At 37.4% G+C, this 21,735-nt stretch overlaps 1 protein-coding gene across 1 annotated transcript; it reads right to left on the bottom strand.

Moving 5' to 3' along the window:
- Positions 1–7,652: 7,652 nt before the first annotated feature.
- On the bottom strand, positions 7,653–21,464 carry LOC117382886 (cone cGMP-specific 3',5'-cyclic phosphodiesterase subunit alpha'-like). Its single transcript, XM_055227468.1, has 22 exons — positions 20,997–21,464; positions 19,798–19,950; positions 18,648–18,737; positions 18,439–18,579; positions 17,416–17,490; positions 17,278–17,342; positions 17,125–17,191; positions 16,037–16,084; positions 15,814–15,963; positions 15,577–15,720; positions 15,009–15,074; positions 14,777–14,923; positions 13,658–13,765; positions 13,471–13,580; positions 13,139–13,226; positions 12,484–12,584; positions 12,150–12,257; positions 11,479–11,542; positions 11,033–11,107; positions 10,869–10,952; positions 8,913–9,066; positions 7,653–7,684 (listed from the first exon to the last, which is right to left on the bottom strand). Exons 1-22 carry the CDS (start codon positions 21,462–21,464, stop codon positions 7,653–7,655), a joined length of 2,538 nt encoding a protein of 845 aa, XP_055083443.1.
- Between the last annotated feature and the right edge of the window lie 271 nt (positions 21,465–21,735).

The following is a 21,735-nucleotide window of genomic DNA, read 5'->3' as shown; positions in this document are numbered from 1 at the left end:
GGTGAATTATGAATATTTATTTTCAATACATTTTACATAATTTGGTGTATAGTCACTAAATTCTGTGTTTGCTTTTTTGTTTTCTGGTGCATTGAGTGAATCTGAAAGTATGAACGGAGATGATTGAAAAAACACCACGCTGGATGGTCTCCTCTCTCGTTTCAATGGCATTTGCTCTGAGGTTTTGGATGTTGTGATTCCATTAAGACTAAAGCGCACAAAGCCCATGGCACAGCCTCGGTTTGATGAGATGTGTGAGGTCAGACCATAGAACATGTTGACAGCGTGAAGAGCTCATCTCCCCAAACACACTCCTAGAATCAAGTCTCATTCAAGCACCCATGCCGCAGCGCATTAGTGCTCGACATTCGCCATTGACCCCACAGTGACGTGGGGAATGTCGAGAGCTTTCAAAAAATGTATAATATGTCATTGTAATGTTTATGAATATATTGTTTTTTGAAGCTCATCATTGCGGAAGCAATATATTATTAAAGCCACACTCCCTGACAAAGAGGAATTCAGCCATCTTGGACTAAAAATTCCAAAATGCGGAGTCAGCATTTTCGCTGACATCGCATTTTAATCAACTCCTCTGAGGGGGCTTCACTGGCAGGGCTGAAAATAACAAGTACATTATCTAGACAAGTGGAGCATCAAAAGTTATCCAATTTATGCTGACACCTATCATGGTTTGCGTCTGGCGAAGCCGCAAAATTCCATCGGAATTTTTTCAATTTTCCAATGTCAAAATTTGCTCTCGTTTGCCCATACAAATGGGCAAACGGGATTGGGCTCCAATTTGGATCAGTTGTAAAACTTTCTTGCCTACACTTACTCATTGTGAAAGAAACAAATTTTGTGCAATTGCGCCTACTATAGAATAACAAATTATTTTGTATGGAAAATTTTGTCTCCCTAAATATTATGAAATTTGACACAAAACTCTATTTGGTCATCCCAATCAATAAAGTCAATCAGACCCATGTTGACGCCCCAAAGTGCCCATGTTATCCTAATGGGAGTGATCCCAAAATTGTCTATGGATGACAAAAATGTTAGTTTGATGGAATAATGTGATATTTGATATAATGACTCTTCATGTCATCCCGATCAAAAAAGTCAATTGGACCCATGTTATATTTTTCACTGGGTTGCCATGGTGATACGCGAAATAGCCCATTTTATCCTAATGGGAAAATTTCCAAATTTTGAGACATTTCAAAGACTTATAACGACTTATTACCTTCAATTAAGAACTTGAAATTTGGCACAGTGATTCTTCAGGTCGTCCTCGTCAAAAAAGTCAAAGGGGCCAACTTTATATTATGCACAGTGTTGCCATGACGATGCCTCTAAAACCCATGTTATTGCATTTTAGACCATCAGCGCTTCCAGAGTCTTTTAACTTTGTTTAGTGTCTAGTACAGCCCAAAGCCATAATACAACAGAGACAAGCGGCACGTTAGCGCCACCCATAGGGAGTGCCGGGTAGGCCGATTGTGAAGCCCGGCCACGAGGGCTGTTCGATGCCGCTTGCGGCTTTAATTTAGTTTTGGACTTGGACTTGATTTAGGCTGCGTTCACACTTATACAGTTTATATGCTGTATTCTGATTGCTCTGTTTGTGTTCCTACAGCTCACACTCTGAAATGCATGGGGTGTTTCGGACCACTCTGCTCTGAAATGAAGTGTTCGGCAGAAAATAATGTATGTGGAGCCATGACAGTGACCAGCTATACTGGTGGTGAGTGAGTCAAATGTTTTCAGCTTGTTGTGAACCAAAATCAGAACTTAAGAAATTTAAATTTGTGTTTTGCAGGAAGTTCAAACGGCAATCGTATTGCACACAGATCCTGTGCAACTACACATGAGTGTTTACAGGGCTCTATACATTTTCTACAATGGAGATCAGTCATTACCACTAAGTGCTGCGAGTCAAGCCTCTGCAACTCTAAGGACGCTCCAGGTAAATGCTCTGAATGTTTATATTTATGTTTATATCAGCAAATGTGTAGAGATCAGTGTTTAATGTAGTCTTAGATATTTTATCTCTGAAAAATTAAACAAACATCTTCAGCAATAAATGTGCAACTTCCTCCACTGAGCATCTGGATCCACAAAGAACACCAACATTTCCTGAATTGTAAAATCTTCTTATTAAAGCTCCCCATTGGGACCTTTTGAGATTGCAGAACATTATTAGTAAAGTGTCTAAATTGCACATTGCCCAGAAGGAAGTTCAAATGTCGTGAGCGTAGAATAAAAATATGATTTCTGTTTCATTTGCATCATACTTACTGTTGTAGATACTTGGCTCTAATGAGTGAGTGGGATGTTTTATTGCCAGACTTCGCCTTATCCCTGAAATATAAAAAACAGTGCTACTGTACAATTTATCAAGAACCACTAACATGTGATTCTTATTGTAAATCATAGATCCCCCAAAAGCTGCACCCAATGGACACAAGTGTTTCAGTTGTGACAAAGAAGGAGCTTGCAACAAAACTCTGAACTGTGTAGGGGATGAAGACCACTGTGTGGATGTATTAGGTAAATGGTGCCATCTTTTATTTACAAGTTACTTAGAAGAGCTGTACTGCACATATGTAGCCTAAATACTGTGCACTATATTCCATACATATTGTATTGAGGAATATTGAGGAATACATTTTTTAAATAGCCACCCTTTAACGCTTATCGCTGCTTTGGACACTTGGCATTTCTTGACCCTGACACGGCATATCACATAATAATAATAATAATAATAAAAGCCGCATCGAATGGCCCTCGTGGGCTGTGCTTCGCTCTCGGCCGACCCGGCATTCCCCTATGGATGAATATATAGATATATGAACAAATAGGTTCAGGAGGTCAAATTCCTGCTCAAAGAGCAGAAGAGGAAAAAATGTATATGAATAAATCATAATAATAATAATATTTTTTTATCAAAAACAATGTTTCCTTTAACATTACGATGACATACATTTTTTGAAAGCGGTCAGCTGCATCTGTCATATGCCATGATGTCAGGGCTGCCCATTGACCTCCCATTGATTTCCATTCATTCATTCAAGGAGAGGATGAATTTATGTGCCAAGACAATCTAAAGCCCATGCACTCATCGCTGTGAAAGCAATAAGCTTTATGCCCTGTAGGAGCTCAGCCTAAATAATAATAGTAATAATAATTATGTGTAATTCATACACATTGAATGAGAAGGCGTGTACAAACTTTTCTTTGATTTCATTATATTTGTAGCAGGAGTTGGGCAGAAGACCGTGATCTTGAAGGGCTGTGTTAGCAAAAGCTTCTGTTTAGTGGATCTTCGGAACATCCCGGCCTTGAAGGACGTCACAATGACCTGCTGCCAGGGAGAATACTGTAACGACGGTAATGCTCAAAGTGCTAGCCTCTTGCTGCTAGCCACGATGCTAATGTACTTTCTCTTCATTTAATTAAGACATGATTGTTCTGTGAAATGTTCTGTTCTTTGTGCTTTGTTCAATGTAATAAACAGTTACATGTTTAGATTGGATAACAACTTAAAATACCTACATCTTAATTAGCCTTAATAAAACATGAAGAAAGGCTTACTTCAACAAATATTACAGAACGATTCAGGATTTGTTAATCACAGTGTAAATGAATACTTCTTAAACTATTTGTTCATTATTAGTTGATAATGTGTGTGTGTTATCTTTTATAATGAAAATGTTCTAATTAATTTGTTAAATACCAGGGAACTTGTCTTGTTTATGATGCAGCTAAAGTGACACTGTTGTCTGTTTATGTCTTAAATCATGTTTTACACTCAGGCACTCACTTTATTGTTCCATTTCACTGAAAGAGTCTTAATTAAAATCCGAAGCTTTTCTCCCTGGAGTCGTCTCATGTTTATTATGTACATTTTATTGTATAGCGCACACACACACACATACCCCCCCCCCCCCCCCCCCCACACACACACACACACGCACACAAAAAGCCCAGTGTATTTCTAAATCATAAATACAATTTTAAAAGAATTACATAAAGAAATACACCATTAAATAATAGACAAAAAACATATAAATGAACAATTAATAATAATAATAATAATAATAATAATAATAATAAAGACTTGTGAAAAAAAGAACGGCTTTAACTCTTTTTGAAATAACTTTTTGTTATTTTCTAACAACAAGATGACTTGCAGTGCTTTCCATGGCTGGATGAACTACAGCACATGGCATTTGATTGATTCTGCACAGGCAGCGTCACCTTTGACATGTTCTATTGTTGTGAGTATCTGAGAAAAAAGTTTATTTGGTTTTTATATTACATTGGGAGTTCATAACTCATAGGCACTGACAAAGACGAATGCATTCAACCACACAGGCGCAGGATGGCAGCCTTGCTAGGTCTGTCATGATAACCACGGAACCAAAGCATAGAGCAGAATTATCGCCAAAACATATTCTAAATGTATAATATAGTAAAAAAATATGAGCTGCAATAAATAAATAAATAACAGAATGCAACATTTAAGTAGTTTGTTTGTATCTATGAGTCATAGAAGTTCATAATCCAACCTTCCACAGCTCAAATCTCATGGTATAACAGAAAAATTACCAAAATTTCCCTACTAGCACAAAAAAGGTCCCCACAATAAATACTGACCCCCAAAAATATTGTCCCATCTGTCATATATTGAATGATAAGTCGATACGCATCTTGAAAGGCCTCACTTCTGTCACTCTGTCCCAAGGCGGCTGTGGCTTGAATAGTAGCTTGTAGAAGCCACCACTGAGTGTGCATTGATTAAATCGTGAAGAAGAATAGAGAGTTTGAGCGTCTGGAAAAGCAATTTATAAGATGAATACGATAATATTTGTCATGGTCACATTTTTATACAGCATTTTTCCACCTCCAAGTCACTCAAAGCACTTTACATCAAGGAACCACTCACACATTCACACACACATTCACACACACATTCACACACCAGTGTACACAGACACTGGGGGCAAGGTTGGTTAAGTGTCTTGCTTAAGGACACAACAACAGCACTCATCTTTGGGGGCTGGAATTGCAGCGCCTACCCGTGGGTCAGCGGATCTGACCGTTACCAACCAATAATGTTTATGTCAAGAGCCGGACTATTACTTTATAAGGTATCCATCGGTCCAGTTCATTTGTCCTCTGGATTTGACCCATCTGTCAATTCTGCTGGGGCTGTCAGGAGCCGCAGTGCCCGAGGACCCATCTCCATGACCTAGTCTTGGTCAGAAATAGGGATAGGACAATAAACAATAATATGATTTATCGTGGGGGGTTGACAGTAATTGTTCATGGCATTTTATATAATCATGATAATCGGCAACAAACATAATCGCCATTGTGTCACCAGAATGTGCAGAAAAAACTACTTCTCCTGATGATCCTCAGCGGTGCCCAAATTTTTTTCACCAAGGGCCATATCTTGAAAAATATTCGACACGGAGGGCCAGTGGTCAATACAGTGGATAATTCAGATGCATTTAACATAGTTTTGACTTCATACTTTATATAAGGCTTGAAATATAAACATTTGGTCTGTTTGACAATGCAGTGTGATGTTATTAGGTTATATTGGTAGGATTACTCAAATTTACCATAAAAAGTACTAATTATGATCAATTGGGCCAGTTCACCTGAAGGTTTGAGGGCCAAGAAAAATTGGTCTGAGGACTGCATTTGGCCCCTGGGCCATAGTTTGGACACCCCTGACTTATAACATAGTACAATACTTTGTTGCATAAATATGGAACCTATTCATAATTTTAAAATTGTAATTATTCATAACCAGAACATTTTTAAACTGTCAGCAACAATAATTATAGTGATATTATCGTTAATCGCAATTATTTTGGCCATGATAATCGTGACACCAAATTTCAATATCGTCCCATGCCTAGTCAGGACTACCTTAGCTGGAGGATTTGACCTATTCTGCATGTTTTAAATCGATGGAGGAAACCAGAGTGCCATCCAGACACTGGGAGAACATGCAAACTGATGAGTGCATGCTGTTTGAACAAGTGTAGTTTTGCCTAATATGTCTACTTCACACAAAACACTGTACATAGTATTGTTCAGGCAGAAGTGTGGAGATGAAAAGTGTGTGTGTGTGTGTGTCTTTGGCCTTTAACACACTGGCGTCTTAAGCTCGTTAACAGTTTATTAAGAGGTGGGGCTGGTCATAAAGCTACTTAACCCGCGTGCAGCAGAGACCACACTCCTCACTCGCTCAGTGTCACCATGTCAACAGGATACGTTTAGGATCAGTCTTATTTACTATTGGCCCAAATTACAAAAGTTCCATCCAATCTACACAATCTGTTTTTGTTTTAGCGTGGACTACATCCTTATAATTAACAAAAAACAGAAAAGTGATTTGAAAATAGGCTTTATTTACATTGAAATATTGTACACTGAATTGAACTATTGCACAAATATATGTCAGTATAAACAGAAGAGTGTAAAACAGTGCTGATCCAGAGGTGGGTAGAGGAGCCAAAAATTGTGTACTCAAGTAGGACTATATGTTACTTCAAAATAATATTAATCAGGTAGATGTACAAAGTAGTGGTCCAACAAATTAGACACAAAAATTAGACAAACTAAATCATATATGAAGGAACAGTGCAAGAAACATAAATGTTCAAATCGTTTTATATTGTCGACATAAAGCTTTTGTCACTTGTAGACTTACTCACAGTGGAAAGGAACCAAAACGTTTACTCAAGAACACTGTTACTTTAATAAAAAACTCAGGAGTAAAAATATCCTGCTAGAAAAGTAAAGTAAATGTAACTGAGGTACTACCCACCTCTATTACAATCACTGACAAAGCTGGCCAATCATAAACCCTTATATTTACTTAATATCTCGCTGTATTTACGTAATTTTTCTAGTAACGGTGCATGGTTTGCAAGTACCTCCTGTTCCTGTACTTTTACTTTATGTAAGCAGAGGACTTAAAATGGAAACCAGGGAGCTCCCACTAGATTATAACTAAATCCAATAGACAGAGGGTCAAATCTTCTTACACATCTCACTCTTCTGCCCGGGACATATGCCGGAAAATTGTAACCTTAAGATAAAGTCATGACATTACATGGTTGATCGTTTTAGTTAATTGCTATAAAAACACAATCCATCCTCCAAAATGAATGGCATATTTTGTGTTAAGGTGCTGTACCTGATTATTACGATCTTAAAAATGTGGAAAATTGAGCTAGAGCCATTTTAAATGTTTTTGCAGTCTAATCTAATTATTCACCGAGATGAGTTTATAAGCTCTTTTCACAAATTTAAGAGGGCAAAGTGGTAATAACAACTAGTGCATGTTCTGATTCTCAGACAGTAAAAAGCTTTCTAATTAGATGTAGACATTACACAGTGGACTTGTTTTGACTTAAGAGCTGCTTATATAATATATGTACTGAGGCAAGACATATTTTGCTGAAAGACATGGGGAAAAACAATCAGGTACAGGGCCTTTAACTGCAGAATACAGTTCCAGTACAGTATACTGGTATCTACTGAAAGTGCTGCAATGGCCAATGTTCGGCGCGACGCTCAAGAGCTTGGAAAAAAGTAGGAATTGGTCCACTGGTCTGATGCGTCTAGCAGATGACACATGTCTTTGCCTTGGCATCTGTAAAAAGGAGATACACGAAATACAGGAATGAAGATCAGTGCAGTCTATAGGTCTGTGAAACAATGTCAGGGAATCAAGTCTTCAAGTATGTTACCTAACTTGCTAACACTAATTTAAAGGTACTCTATGTAGCTTTTCTGACAAGCAGTCCGCCACCTGCTTGTTTCCATGGAGATGTTATTGCTTTGCCCAGAATAATAAACAGTATAGTAGTACACTCATCAACCTTACATTTATTCAAGATAGTGTCCACAGGTCTGACCCACTTGTCTCCTTGTTTTTGTCTCCATGAATATAGATACGTTTAATGCCATACTGTGGGACATTCCAGGTTCTGTTGTCTTCCTTACATAGAGCACCTTTAATAAAGCCTACAAAGTTACTGTACTTCAGTGTACCATTTCATATTTAAGAATTCAGAATGTACAAATAGTCAACAAATAAAAATAGTTTATCAAGGATAATTCAGATTTAGTAACCATTAAAGTAACTAACTCCTAACCCCTTATGTAAAGATGAGATGATGTTTAATTCAGCAGGAAAAGGAACAAGGTACTTTTTTAACAGTGAACACTTTCACTTCCCCCTTTGGAATGCACAAATACTTTATTATTAGCTACAAACTGGGTGCAGCTGTTTTTACAATTTATTCTTTGGGGGCAAAACCTAAAACTACTAATTTACAAAAAAGCCAGGTATCCCAGCTTTAAGTAGTTACTAAGACTGCACCATTCTTTACAAACTGTTTCCTCATCATGAATTAAATGTCCAAAAACCTGGAGTTGTGTTTTGTTTCATTCACACATGTTTGAGTAAGCCTGGTTTATTAGTCTTTCTACATCTCCAAAGCTCAAAATGCTCTGTTCCACCTTGTGATGTCATGGAGTGATAGTTAACAACTACCTTTTACCTTTAGTTTAGTAATGATTGGCAATGAAATCATCCACATGATTCTAGTGAAGGTGTATTGAGCTTAAAAACAATTATTACCACATGACATCTCAAGCTGGAACAGAGTGTTTTCTGTTTAAGAGAAGAAGTAAATATGCAGTGGTTTGTGTGTTAAACGTGTGAATGAAACAGAACACAACTCCAATTCTTATTAATCCTTAATTGAGGCTGTTAAAGGTGTAGTTATACAAAGTGGCAGCAACAAATGTCATCACAGTAACAATACATTTTATTCACATATAAATATATATAAAAACTAAAGCTCCATCCTCACCTCCACCTTCACCCCCTCCCTCCAGCTTCTTCTTCTCGTCCTCTATGGCCTTGATCTTTGCCTCGTGCACATCTGCCAGCGCCTTCCACTCTGCTCTGTTGTTGTTCAGACCATCGAACATGGGCGTGATCTCTGTGTGGAAGCGTGCAAACTCCTACAAGTGGAAAAACAACATCCAAATATTACCAAAATAATAACAATATATACCGGTAGTTTTGTTCATAACAGACACATTTTCCCATGTATCTGAGCAAAATGTGTCTTTCCCCAGTACAGATACATTGTATGAGCAGCTCTTGTGGTCAAAATATGTCCCCTGTGTACTGTATGCATCTGATAATAAAGTGTTTTAGTGTCCAATAATCAGGAAGGGCACTGTTAGCATGCTAGTTGTTGTTAGCGTTCCCGTCTGGCCTCTGAAAGTTGTGAAAAGCGCTGATGAGGTAAAAGAGAAATAACTGGACGAATGCAAACTGTTTAAAATGAACTACCGTAAATTTCGGATTATAAGCCGCTACTTTTTTTCCACGCTTTGAACCCTGCGGCTTGTACAGCAGTGCGGCTTATTTATGGATTTTTTACTGGATAACGGCCCCTGGGTTTTATTTTCACGGACAAGCCTTCTACACGTGGCAGATAAATATGGCAAAAACAACTTAAGTGCATTAAAAAAATACAACTCACCAAACCGCTGCATCAGAGGGAGCCCTGCGCTGATTATGTGATTATGTCTACTCTGCTCCGCAGTTTCTTTCAAAAACTCTAAAGGCGTATCGTTTAATCCCAGGTGCTTATTCTCCATGTGCCAAAGCAGTTTTGAAGGTTTCATTGCCTTATTTGCTTTTCCCGTATGTTACGTAGAGCGGACTCTGTGCGTGAGTCACCTGCAGCGACAAACCCAGATTTTAAGTAGGTATTGTCTGTTAAATTTATCTTTCTTTTTCTTGGAGGTGTAGTCTCCTCTTCTGGCTCCTCAGTTGTCCTTTTCCCCTTTGTTAAAAGCTCTCCAAAGACTTTTGTTTTGGCTCATTTTCACTCGCTTGTGGCTCTACTTTTGGGCGACGTGTCTGATGTGTTATACGTGATACGTCACCGCGGAGACAAGAGTAGATAATAAACTTGCTACAACATCAAATAGATTTCTGTGGCGATTTCCAGCAGGATTTTCATGATACATCTACGGACGAGCTTATTAGTGTGTCATTAGGGAGGGGCGAAAGTTGCTCCTGACCCATATGCGCACAGCGTCTGAAAATCAGGGCTCTTTACGCAGGACTGTGAGCTGTGTGTCAGTGTCTGTGTCTGTGAGACGTGAGACGTGTTTGTTTTGAACATTGTTCCGCGAGTGTGACGCTTATTTTGAGCAACGAAAAATAAGAAAATATAATTTTATTTTAAGATCATAATAATCTTCCAATTTAAACTACAACAAAAAAGAGCTAACACAAATAAAATACACTTCAGCCACGCAGAGCCGCAGTATAAGGCTGAAAGAGGCGCATACGGCTCCGGAGCCGCGGGTTGCTGACTCCTGAAATAGAGCCACTGCACGTAAGCTCGACATCAATGAATCCAACTTGGTCAATGTAAAAGACGACAAAAGTTTTCAGAGGAAATAAAAGCAGATTTTCCGTTTTGGTGCAGTTTTATTTTCTAAACCTGCAGATGTGTTCATCCCGTGTTGTTGTCGTGTTGGTTCCAATTTTCAGGCACAGTTTTAAAAAAAAGCGTGTCAGTGCACCGTCTTTCTGTGTAAATATCTCATGTTACAATATGAAAACCTGCGGCTTTTATTCAGGTGCGGCTTATATATGTACAAAATTGATTTTCTCTTCAAATTTAGCTGGTGCGGCTTTTAATCAGGTGCGCTCTGTAGTCCGAAATTTACGGTAGTTCTATTAATCACATAAAAAAAAAAAAAAATTGTGTAGGGTGCCTTTAACTAACGTGCTTTACCTTGTAGACAAATGAGCAGACAAAATCGATGAAACCGCACTGCATCTTGGGTAGCTCATCAGCATGATTTCTGTCCATCATTGGCTATAATAAAAAAAAGAATAATTTTAGTTGCGTTGTTATTTAAAATATAAATAAGAGAAGCATATGTGCTGGATTATTACAATAGGCTGCTGCTCCAATACAGTTCGCTCCAGGTCTCCTTGCTCCCAGAACTCTGCAGCCACCATCAATGCGACCTAAAACACAACATGTAAACAATATCTTCATGGTAACAGAATATAATGCTGCAATTTTACATGTTATAAATATAAATAGTTACTACAGCAATGTAGCTGTAAACAGGACAAAAATGTACTATATTATATTTTGGACTAGTGATTTTTTTATGCAAGTTTAAGGTGTGACAAATTTGTGTGACAAGAAGTTACTTCTTTTAACTACCCCAAAACATTTCTTTAACCCTATCCTTAATTTTCTCACCTTAACATAATTCTGTTCCTAAACTCAAACCCTAACCTTAACCCATTTCATAACTTAAAAATAAACAAAAGACTAATCACAGCATCCCTCCCGTCCAACATTCTAGCATTAACCAATATAAATGTACCTTGCTCTGAACCTCCCATGGTTTAGTAATGGCCGACAAGTCACAAGCAGTCATCATCATAGCCCTGGAATTTAAAAAAATAATTAAATCAATAATGTATGTGTATGTACAAAATTGTTAGTAACCTTCGGTTAATAAAAGAAAAACTCACAATGGTCACAGAAATAACTTGAATCTGACAAAAGAAATAATAAAAATTCTATGACCTTTAACCAATGAAAGTCAGACATTGCTTTTCAACCATGCTTCAACAGAATTACAGTGGTGAGAGTGTTGATCTCCCAACCTAAAGGTCAGAGGATCGAGTCCCACTCGGACCAAGTTCTGTCATTGTATCCTTAGGCAACACACTTCACCCGCCCCCATTGCCTGGTATGAAAGTAGTGTGTGTGCGAATGATTGGTGGTGGTTGGAGGGGGCGATGGTGCAGATTGGCAGCCTTGCTTACATCAGTCTGCCCCAGGGCAGCTGTGGCTACAATAGTAGCTTACCATCACTAAGTGTGGAAGTGAATGAATAATGACTATGGTGTAGCCCTTTGACAAGCCTGTAAAGCGAATTACAAGTGTAAGCCATTATTATAGTTATTAACCAAAGGGTACCAACAATTTTGTCCAATTTTGTCCACGTGTGTGTGTATGTGTATGTATATATATATATATATGCCTTACATGACAATTTCCTTTCTTGTTGGGTTATTGGAGATGAAGTTGACTACTTCCTTCTCATCCTTGATTTCATGAGCTTGGTCCACAATTTTCTGAAACATTGTTCTCTTCCTAAAACAAAAATATTAAAAATGAGTTTAGTCCAGGTCTACGACTGTTTTAGTTCTGAATTGGTCCTGGTTTAGTTGTGTTCTAGTCCTAGTTTGGCTCTGGTTTGGTCCTGGGCTTGGTCCTGGTCTTGGTTTGACCCTGGTTTAGCTCTGGTTTGGTCCTGGTTTAGTCCTGGTTTTGATGTATTGTGTTAGCGTTCATTGTATAGATTGCTAAAATGACTTACTTGAAATAAAGGGCCAGATCTGTGGCGATAATGCACACTTCAAACAGATGTTGCACTGTCTCAAACTGGCGCTTCTGGAGGTTTTGGAAGATGTTCAGATTCTGATTGGAAGAAAAGATTCAAAAACATCTGTTATTATATTGACTAATTCTGAAACAATAACTACATTCAAATTAAAGGCTGTAACTGATTTTTACTTCCTGAAAAACATGGAAAAACAGAACTAGTTCATTTTAAACGGTTTGTAGTGTTCCAGTGTTCAAGCTCTTCAAACTCTGCTCTTGCAGCCAGGTGTTTGTAATCAAAAACACCTGACTATAATCAGTAGTGCTGCATGATGTCACATAGTGCCTGAAATTGTCAGTGGCCTTTGGAGGCAGCACATACTTTGACTTTTTTAAGCATAAAGCTACAAAAGGACTAGAAAAATATTATTAAATCATATTCACAGGCCACAATGATAATGCTAACAACAACTAGTACACTTCCTGATTCTCAGACAAGAAAATGTTTCCTTAGATACTAACAGTACACAGTAGACTTATTTTGACCTCAAGAGCTGCTTATATAATATACCTCTTATGGGTTAAAACAGATTTTGCTCAAATATATGGAAAAAACCTTTAAATGTTTGAGTGACCTAGAATAACCCCACCTCATTCTCCATCAGGGTCTTGCTGTACTCAAGATGGTGCCTTTCCATGACTGAGGTACTGTGCAGTTTGGCCAGAGGGGAAGCACTCCTTTGAAAGGGAGAATATAAAACATTATATATATATATATATATATATATATATATATATATATATATATATATATATATATATATATATATATATATATATATATATATATATATATATATATATATAAATACACACACACATATACATATACACATATAAGGCATGAGATTTTTCCATTGATTTTGATTACATCCATTCATCCATGTCTCACTCAGACCCATCTGAGCCAAACCAGTCTTACTTGGTCTGGTAAAGGTTGTTGGTTCCTCTGTGGTCAATATCGTGGCAGAATCCAGCTGACACCATGGCAAAGGCCTCGAGGTCGGAGTAATACTTCTTCAGCTTGCCCGTCTGTTGATGGAAACGGATTTGATTAACAAAATAATACTTGGAAAACCATACATGTGTAAAGCAGATGTGAGACTCACCAGGAGCAGAGTGAACATGGTCTGGCCCACATTGAAGCCGTGCCTCCAGTTGTGGTAGGTGATGTCGCGGTAGCCTTTGCGCACAGTGTACATCCATCTGGTCAAGGTCTGCAAGAAATAAATGAATCTACACATGTGGACAAAATTGTTGGTACCCTTCGCTTAATGAAAGAAAAACTGACAATGGTCACAGAAATAACTTGAATCTGAAAAAAAAAAATAATGAACACAAATTCTATTAAATTTAACCAATGAAAGTCACACATTGCTTTATTTCTGTGACCATTGTGAGTATTTTTCCATTAACTGAAGGGTACCAACAATTTTGTCTACGTGTGTATATTTGTTTTCTAAATAAAGTGGACATGTGGATTTTCCTGGCAGTTACATTGATATTTCCTGTTTTGCAAATTAATATGTATGAGTATTAAATGTATGAGTAATGACTGCATTAGGTGCCTCTGCAGGCAGCAATTCAATGCCACCTCCAATGCATTATGTCATTGTGTCTTTTGGCAAGACGCTACTCTTCCTATGTATGAATGTGATGTGAAAGTGTGAGGGACCAAAGGATCAGATTGGCTGCCTTGTTTCCTGTCTACCCCAGGGCAGCTATGGCTACAGAAGTAACTTAACAACACAAAGTGTGGTCAGTGGGCAGTGAATGAAGACTTGTGGAATTGTGTAGCAGTTTTTACTGTTTGAAAAAATGCTGTAAGGCTAATGTGCTATAATGACAGAGAGTGAAGCATTTGTAAAAAGATCAGCAGGCTACTAATGTCAACATGACACTAAAAGATCCATGCTTGATAGCTTTGGGTGAATTAGCCTGGCAAATTCTGGCATGTTTACAGAAATGTTTACATCCCTAAAATAAGTAAATAAATTAAGGCATTTAAGTGATGACCTGAACTGAAGGTGTGAGAACACTCTCATTTCAAATGATAAAATTGAGCTGAAAACGTCCATACCTGTTCAAACAGAGACAACTCACCAATTGCTATTACATACAGTATTTGAATGAAGAAGTAATAAGTACTCCTGATATATTAATAATACGCTTTTGAGGCATGGTAATTTGTTTTTGTAAAAGAAGTATTTCAGTGAACATGTTTTTACCTCTGCTGGGACTTTAAACTTCTCTACCACCCCCAGCTCAAAGAAGCAGCGGATACCACACTGGATGAGCTCAAATTCAGACAGAGGGAAGTCGCTGAAGCGGAACTCGAGCAGCTCCACCTTCTTGGCATCAGGGATCTTGGTTCGCTAAGGATTGTAAATATTTATATTAGACGATGACAGTGAGACTACAAAATCATAATCAAATGTCATTTTTGCTAAGGGGACGTACCAACAATTTGTACATCTCCTTCTGGTCACAGTCTTCTGGCTCTGAGTCAAACTTCTCTTTCGTGTTCTATAAACATTTAAAACAATACAGTTGTTGCAAAAATCTTTTTAAAGGGCCCATATTGTGCTATTTTGTGATCTATGTTATAGTGTTTTATTCACATGTTTACACACAAACCCTGCATATTTAGGGTTCCACCACTCTGTTTCACTTTGTGATATCATGTGGTAATACAGACGGTACAATCCAGTGTGTTTTTAAACTCTATACATCTTCACTGGAATCATCTGGATACTTTCAGCCCTGGAAACGCCAATCTCTCTATTAAACAAAAGGAACTTGAAAACTATCGCTTCATGACATCACAAGGTGGAACAGAGCATTTTGAGCTTTGGAGATGTACACAGACTAATAATAAAAGTGATACTCAAACATGTGTGAATGAAACAAAACACAACTCTGGGTATGTTCGTGAGGAGGTAACAACATTATAACATTATTTAAAGTCAATTTTGCATACTATAGAACCTTTAATCATTCTAGTTTGTAAACATAGTTATCATCTTACCAGGATTTGTTGCACTTCGCTTGGACTGGCCTTGGTCTGGTACATGAGCATCTCCTGAGCAACATCCTTCTTCCATTCAGTTCTGTTGAGTTTGTCATAAGTGTCGCTGCAAAGTGTGGACCATCCAAGGAACTGTGTCAAAGCCTATGGAGAAAAAAATGTATAAAATAAATAAATAAATATAATCAATACAAATATTTGGAAAGAATTTAAATTGTGTGAGCATTTTGAACGTACTTCTGTAATCTGTTCATCGTTCTCGTCGAAAGGTTTTCCATCTTTGCGGTTGAAAAAAGTAGCCACGCCCACAATTTCTTCTTTTTTGTTGACAATCGGGAGAGAGAGGACGTTTTTGATCTTCCACCCAGTTTCATCCACAGCGTCTTTCTATTTAAAAAAAAAAGCATGTGTCAGTAATACTATAAAAAGTACTACAAATTGAAAAAAATAAGTGAAATACCTGAAATGTAAAATATTCATCTGCACTGGCGTTCATCATGTTGCAGATCTGTGAATGACAAATGCGTATGTGAGCTACTACTCTTCTTTAAATGTGTACTGTTTAACTTTTCTGGGGGAGCGCCATCTGCTTGTCTCCGTGGTGATGTTATTGCTTTGTCAGGGATGTTTCACAGTATGGCATTAAACAAACACACCTTGTAATTATTCAAATATACAGGTGTTTTTATTTCTCACTACTGCAAAAACCTAAGTAAGCCCACTTTTCCACAGGTCTGACCTGTAACTTAGCCTAGTGATGAGACCTGCTTGTCTCCATGGAGATAGTTAAATTAAATGCCATACTGTACAACATTCCTGGAAAAAACAATAACATTGGTTCTGTTTAGCTGTGTAAATGACTGAGGTTTTTATTCTGCACTCTTCTCTTTTAATGTCAATTTTATGATGATTATTTATGTTTTTAATTTTTGCATTGTGATTTTAATGCCTTTCCTATTCACTTTGAATTACTTTGTGTATGAATTGTAGTACACAAATAAATTGGCCGTGCTTTGCCTACATGGACTCAAGCAGATGGTGGACCCCAGTGATATATTAAGGCATAGATAGAACATTCTGCTCTGTTGCCATGGCGAATGCAGCGGCCATCTTGTGAATGGAACGAGAGCAAAATTCTAACTGCAAATTATGTAAAATTAAGGGAAGAAAATGTATTGATTTAACTGTTAAAATGAATATATAATGGTATATTTGTGCCCTAATAATGAAAGAAACCCCGTCTGTCACTCTCAGAATTACGAAAATGAATTATATGAATGAATACTATGTTTTTACAAAAAATACAAAACTACTTAAAAGAAAATTTATTACCCAAAATGATTTTTTTTTAACTTTAGTTTGGTTATCAAAGTATTAAAGGGGAAACTGAAAGGAAAGTGTCCAGCTGCCTATTGGTTTGAGCAGAATTCTACACTCACAACATGTCTGCTGGAACTGAACGTTTACTATAGGTTACCATCAATCATCAATCTCTCTAGTTCCTTTAAATAAAATACATTACTTTTAAAATATATTTGTCAAACTTACAAATCCATTCTCGGCCACGTAAGAAGGGAGTCCACTGACCAAAGCCCAGTGGTCAGCAGGAGGGCCACTGAAAAAAACAAAAACAAAGTGATTTATATTTATACTTATTACATATCATTTACAACTACTTTTTTGAAATTGTATGCAACCTACGGGATAACTTTAATTTCCTCCTTATCTTCCAGCAAGTAATCGATAATTTTGTAGAAGGCAATTTCCTGAACAAGATAAATTGCATTAATATGACCAAAAAACATGTATTTGTTATGATTAAAATTGTACAATGCTTACTCTGCCATCTGGAGTCTTTGGACCTTTGTACGCCTCTTGCTCTCCTAATTTGATTGCCCATTCATCAAAGAACTCCTACAATGGGGAAAAAAAATCACAATTTATAGACTGTTACATGTTTAAATTACACTAAACTACACATTTCATTAAAACATTGTTAAAATCAATATAATTAAGATTTTACTGAGAATCTTTTTCCAGTTTTGTAATTTTGGTGAAGTTTATAATTTTACTTCCTGGTTTGACACGGGCAGCAAATATGACATACATAGAGGTACTTCCATAACCGTTACCTGGCAACCATAATGTTACCAAGGAGCAAAAATACATGACAACACCTTTATTTTGTTGAATGAAGGTGAAATGTTCCTAGCTTGTAAAACATGCGTGTATTTTATATGGAATCTTCAGTGTTGCTGACATAGATAGAGGATTTAAAACTGAGTGATTCTTAATGTGTTTTTTACTTTTTCCACAAACATCCACTTAACTGATGTAAAACTATAATAAACATTTCTTTTAGTCTTCATCTTTATTTATACAGGGAAACGCACAGAGAGCAGTTGGGTTATCTTTATCACGGCATCTCTGTTTAAAATACAATACAAGCATAAAAACAAACAAAGCAAACAAGTATTCAAGTCCATATAAAACACAAAAAACAGGTGCAGGTGTGTGTATAAAAGTTTGTTACGAGATTATTAAATTGCGTTTGTGTCACTTCCCCGTCTCAGTTCTGGTGAGGCTCGTCTGTCGTCTAATGCAGTAACGTGATCTGGTATTAAATGTTCCGGTATCAATGATTAACACTCAGGTGAGGTATTCTGTCAGTTTTTGAAGTAGTCCCTTATAGATACATTTCATACAGTGCTGTTCTCTACTAGTGGACAGTGATGGCCCACCCACTTTTTCATTTAGCAGTACTACCCCCAAACTAAGTAATAAACATGAAACCTTATCATGTTCACTTTCATTTATTTCATATATTTAAAATGATGTTAAGTTTAAACAGATGGAGCTAACCTTTTCTTTGGTCATGTCCAACAAGCCCACGGAGTATCTCTCACACTTGATGTATGTGCGCACTGTGTACAGAGCTTTGTGAAACTGTCTCTCGATATCTGTCAACTCTTCAAACACCTTGCTGGCAGACCACAGCAAAACCTAAAAAGTAAAAAGAAATATTAGAAATAATTAACTAAAAAGGTGTTTTTTTTAATGATTTTTATTACCTGACTCCTTCTGGACTCAACATCCCACATGTAAGCGGTGTGTGCTTGCAGACAGACCAGTGTGGCAAAGTTCATATATTTGGTGAAGAGCTGCAAAATATAAAATAAATGCATGAATACATAAATTAGCAGATCACCATGTTTGTTACTTGTTGTAAATGTTATATGCAAAACAATGTATTAACATATTTAAAAGTTTCAGTTTCGGAGTACCCCCTCCTCTATCAGAGTGCAACACAATCAGTGTGCCCTTTACTAATGAAACACCTGTACATCGCATCAAATTTGTGAAGTTGTAGTGTATTATTTACATTGGCCTTTAGTATGGGCTACATAGGCTCGTGGGATGAGCTTTGGACAGGATTGTAATCAGGAGCCTTCGAATAGGGCCCAAGAGAGATCACTAGATTACTCAAACATGCATGGGTGACATATAAAACCTCTTCAGCCATGTTTTTGATGAGAGAACAACGTTATAACATGGTAGAAAACTCAATTTTGTATAATACTCCCCGTTTAAAATTTGGTGTCACAAGATTTAAAATGTCTAAGCCTTTTCATAACTGGATTACAGCACCAAGCTACACTTATTCAGGTCAAAGACAGGAATGATGGCTATATTTGGCTATTCTATTATAAGTCATATGACCTTTCCACCCTTTTCTGAACATGCATATTGATACTTTGCAGCTGATGTCATCAACATTTCCAGGGAGGGTGAAGCTAACTGGAGGCACTGCTCTTTCTGAAACTCAGTCACTTCTCTGTTACTAAGTTAGACCTAAATCTTAGCTTTGTTTTAACACAACCTGATGATAAAGAACTGACTTAGCTGGAACAGGTGAGCTGATTTTTGCTCTTAAACAAGTCCCTCTTAAATAACATTACAGTCACATGCTAGCTAGCATCAGCCAACACTTTTTCAGTTATTCACTCTCACCTTTTTATTTGAAAATCAAACACCTAAACAGGACCAAGAACACCCGTATTCATGGTCCTGAAAACGTGTTGTTTAAATCACATTTGTATACATTTTTTTTCTCCTAGAAACTTATCTGAACATTCTACCACTGACATACATGCTGCCCCCCAGTGTGATGTCACTGCAAAGTATCAAGAGTCACATGTGTAATATATTAAACACACTTACATCAACATCACTTTTGGAGAACTCACTGGCTCCCTGTTTATTGAGAGCCGCTATGACTCCGATTGGCTCTTTCCCGTTCATGACCGGTGCTGTCAGCATGCATTTGGTCGTGTACTTGGTCTGCTTGTCCACAAAGTCACTGAAGTGAGAGTCCTAAGGATTAAACAGTAACATTAATTGGTACAGCAAATTAGTGTTGCCACAATACTAAAATTTCAAACTCGATTTTGATACAAAATAGGAATAGATTTGATGCTCAATATTGATTCCAATACCACAATGATAATAAAAAACACTCTTTCTTCAGATAATAGAATGTGATTTTCAACATTAAACCATAGTACTTTCTTCTTTATTACTATGTAGTGTTATATCTGTGTAATTCCTCTGTCATCCAGGTGGGTTCCATAGTGGTCTATGAGAGTCTATTAGTCTATGTGGTCTTAAACTTGTTCTGATACAGCTCATTCTAAAGCTATTCAGGAAGGGTTTATTTCTGTCCTGTCAATGTGACTTTTTTTAGTATTGATACTTGCTCAAGTGAATACCTAGTTTAAATTCTAGTTTTAGTATTGGTTAGTAGCCGATACTTTTCAGAACCCTACAGCAAATTATTAAAAGTTATTACTTGCAATAGTTTAGTTGTATCTATTAGGCAACACCAACCCACTGCTAATATGTAATATATTTTACCTTAATGACCTTATCTCTGTTACAGCTCATATGGGACTATGCTGTTGTAAAACTGAAATTTTCCCATTGTGAAACAAATAAAATTATATTTCAACATTATTGAGTTATTTGTAGCATAGCGTAACTGCAATAAAAGTAATATTTCTTTTAAAAACATCATATACACGCACACACGCACGCACACATATGCACATTATATTAATAAGCCCAAAGGGCCGTGTGTGGCCCCTGTGCTGTAGTTTGCCCATGTCTGGTCTTGCCTAACGATTTTCCTTAATTAATACCTACTTTAGCCCGGTTTGGTTTTGGTATCGCCTCTGTTAACTTTTTTTAAGTGTGACTACATTAAGTATGTAGTGGTACACATTTTTTTTTGCTAAACATTTTGTATCATCAAAGTATTGTATTATATCATAATACCACAATACAAGTCATAGTTGTTGAACATGTTTATCTCATATAGTGCAGTCCTAATTTACAAATATATTTGTGTCTTGTTAGCTCACCTTCTTCACATCTGCTACAGTCTGGGGCTTCTTTGAGTGCACCGTGTACCCCACTATGCCCATATCGGTTGGGTATACGATCTCCACATTGGGATTGACTAGATTCTTGTCAAATGGTGAATTATGGGTGACATCGAAAAGGACTGTAGACAGCTCAGGCACCCCGTTCCTGCTCCGAAACACAAAGTAACTGCACCTGTCCGCCTGGATGAGCAGCGCGATCCTCTGGAGAACTTTGTGCAGGGTCTTCTCCATCTGGCTGTTGTCCTGCATCTCCTTCACCAGCTCGAATATGAACTCCGATTCCTGGATGGAGGTGACATCTTTGTATGAGGACGGCTCTTTCACTTGGACTTTGTTGTTGAATGCCGCTGTGATCACGTCCGGTTTGATTTTCTTCTCGAAATACTCGGTAGCGAACTGCGGGTTGTTATCCAAGAACTTCTCAACTGTATCTTTATCTCCCATCTTGAATCTGATCTACAAATATCCCAAGAAAATATCCAAGAAAATTTCCAAGGTTGACTACACTTGCATCCCTCTGGCTCTGCTTTCCAAGGTAGAAGAAGCTATCTCATCCTCCAGCAGAAGGTAGAGAGTAGCTTATTGTTAAGGGGATCCCAGGGGCCTGTGACGCAAAAGTCATAATGCCCCCTGAGCTTTCTTAACGGGTAAATCCATGCACACTTGTCATTTTAGTGCGCTATAATCCATACACGCTAATCCCATCAGCGGCTAT

This window comes from Periophthalmus magnuspinnatus, chromosome 15 (assembly GCF_009829125.3).
Source record: "Periophthalmus magnuspinnatus isolate fPerMag1 chromosome 15, fPerMag1.2.pri, whole genome shotgun sequence".
Taxonomy (NCBI): Eukaryota; Metazoa; Chordata; class Actinopteri; order Gobiiformes; family Gobiidae; genus Periophthalmus; species Periophthalmus magnuspinnatus.
Note: the sequence above shows the minus strand (reverse complement) of the source record. Positions and strands in the feature narration are given on the sequence as shown.

Excerpts from the sequence above, each read along its gene's own strand:
- LOC117382886 (XM_055227468.1), bottom strand. The coding sequence starts at position 21,464 with ATGGGAGATAAAGATACAGTTGAGAAGTTCTTGGATAACAACCCGCAG. Across the intron at positions 11,108-11,478 it reads CATGGGAGGTTCAGAGCAAG|GTCGCATTGATGGTGGCTGC; the intron begins GTACATTTATAT and ends GTTGTGTTTTAG. Across the intron at positions 10,953-11,032 it reads TATTGGAGCAGCAGCCTATT|CCAATGATGGACAGAAATCA; the intron begins GTAATAATCCAG and ends TTTTTATTATAG.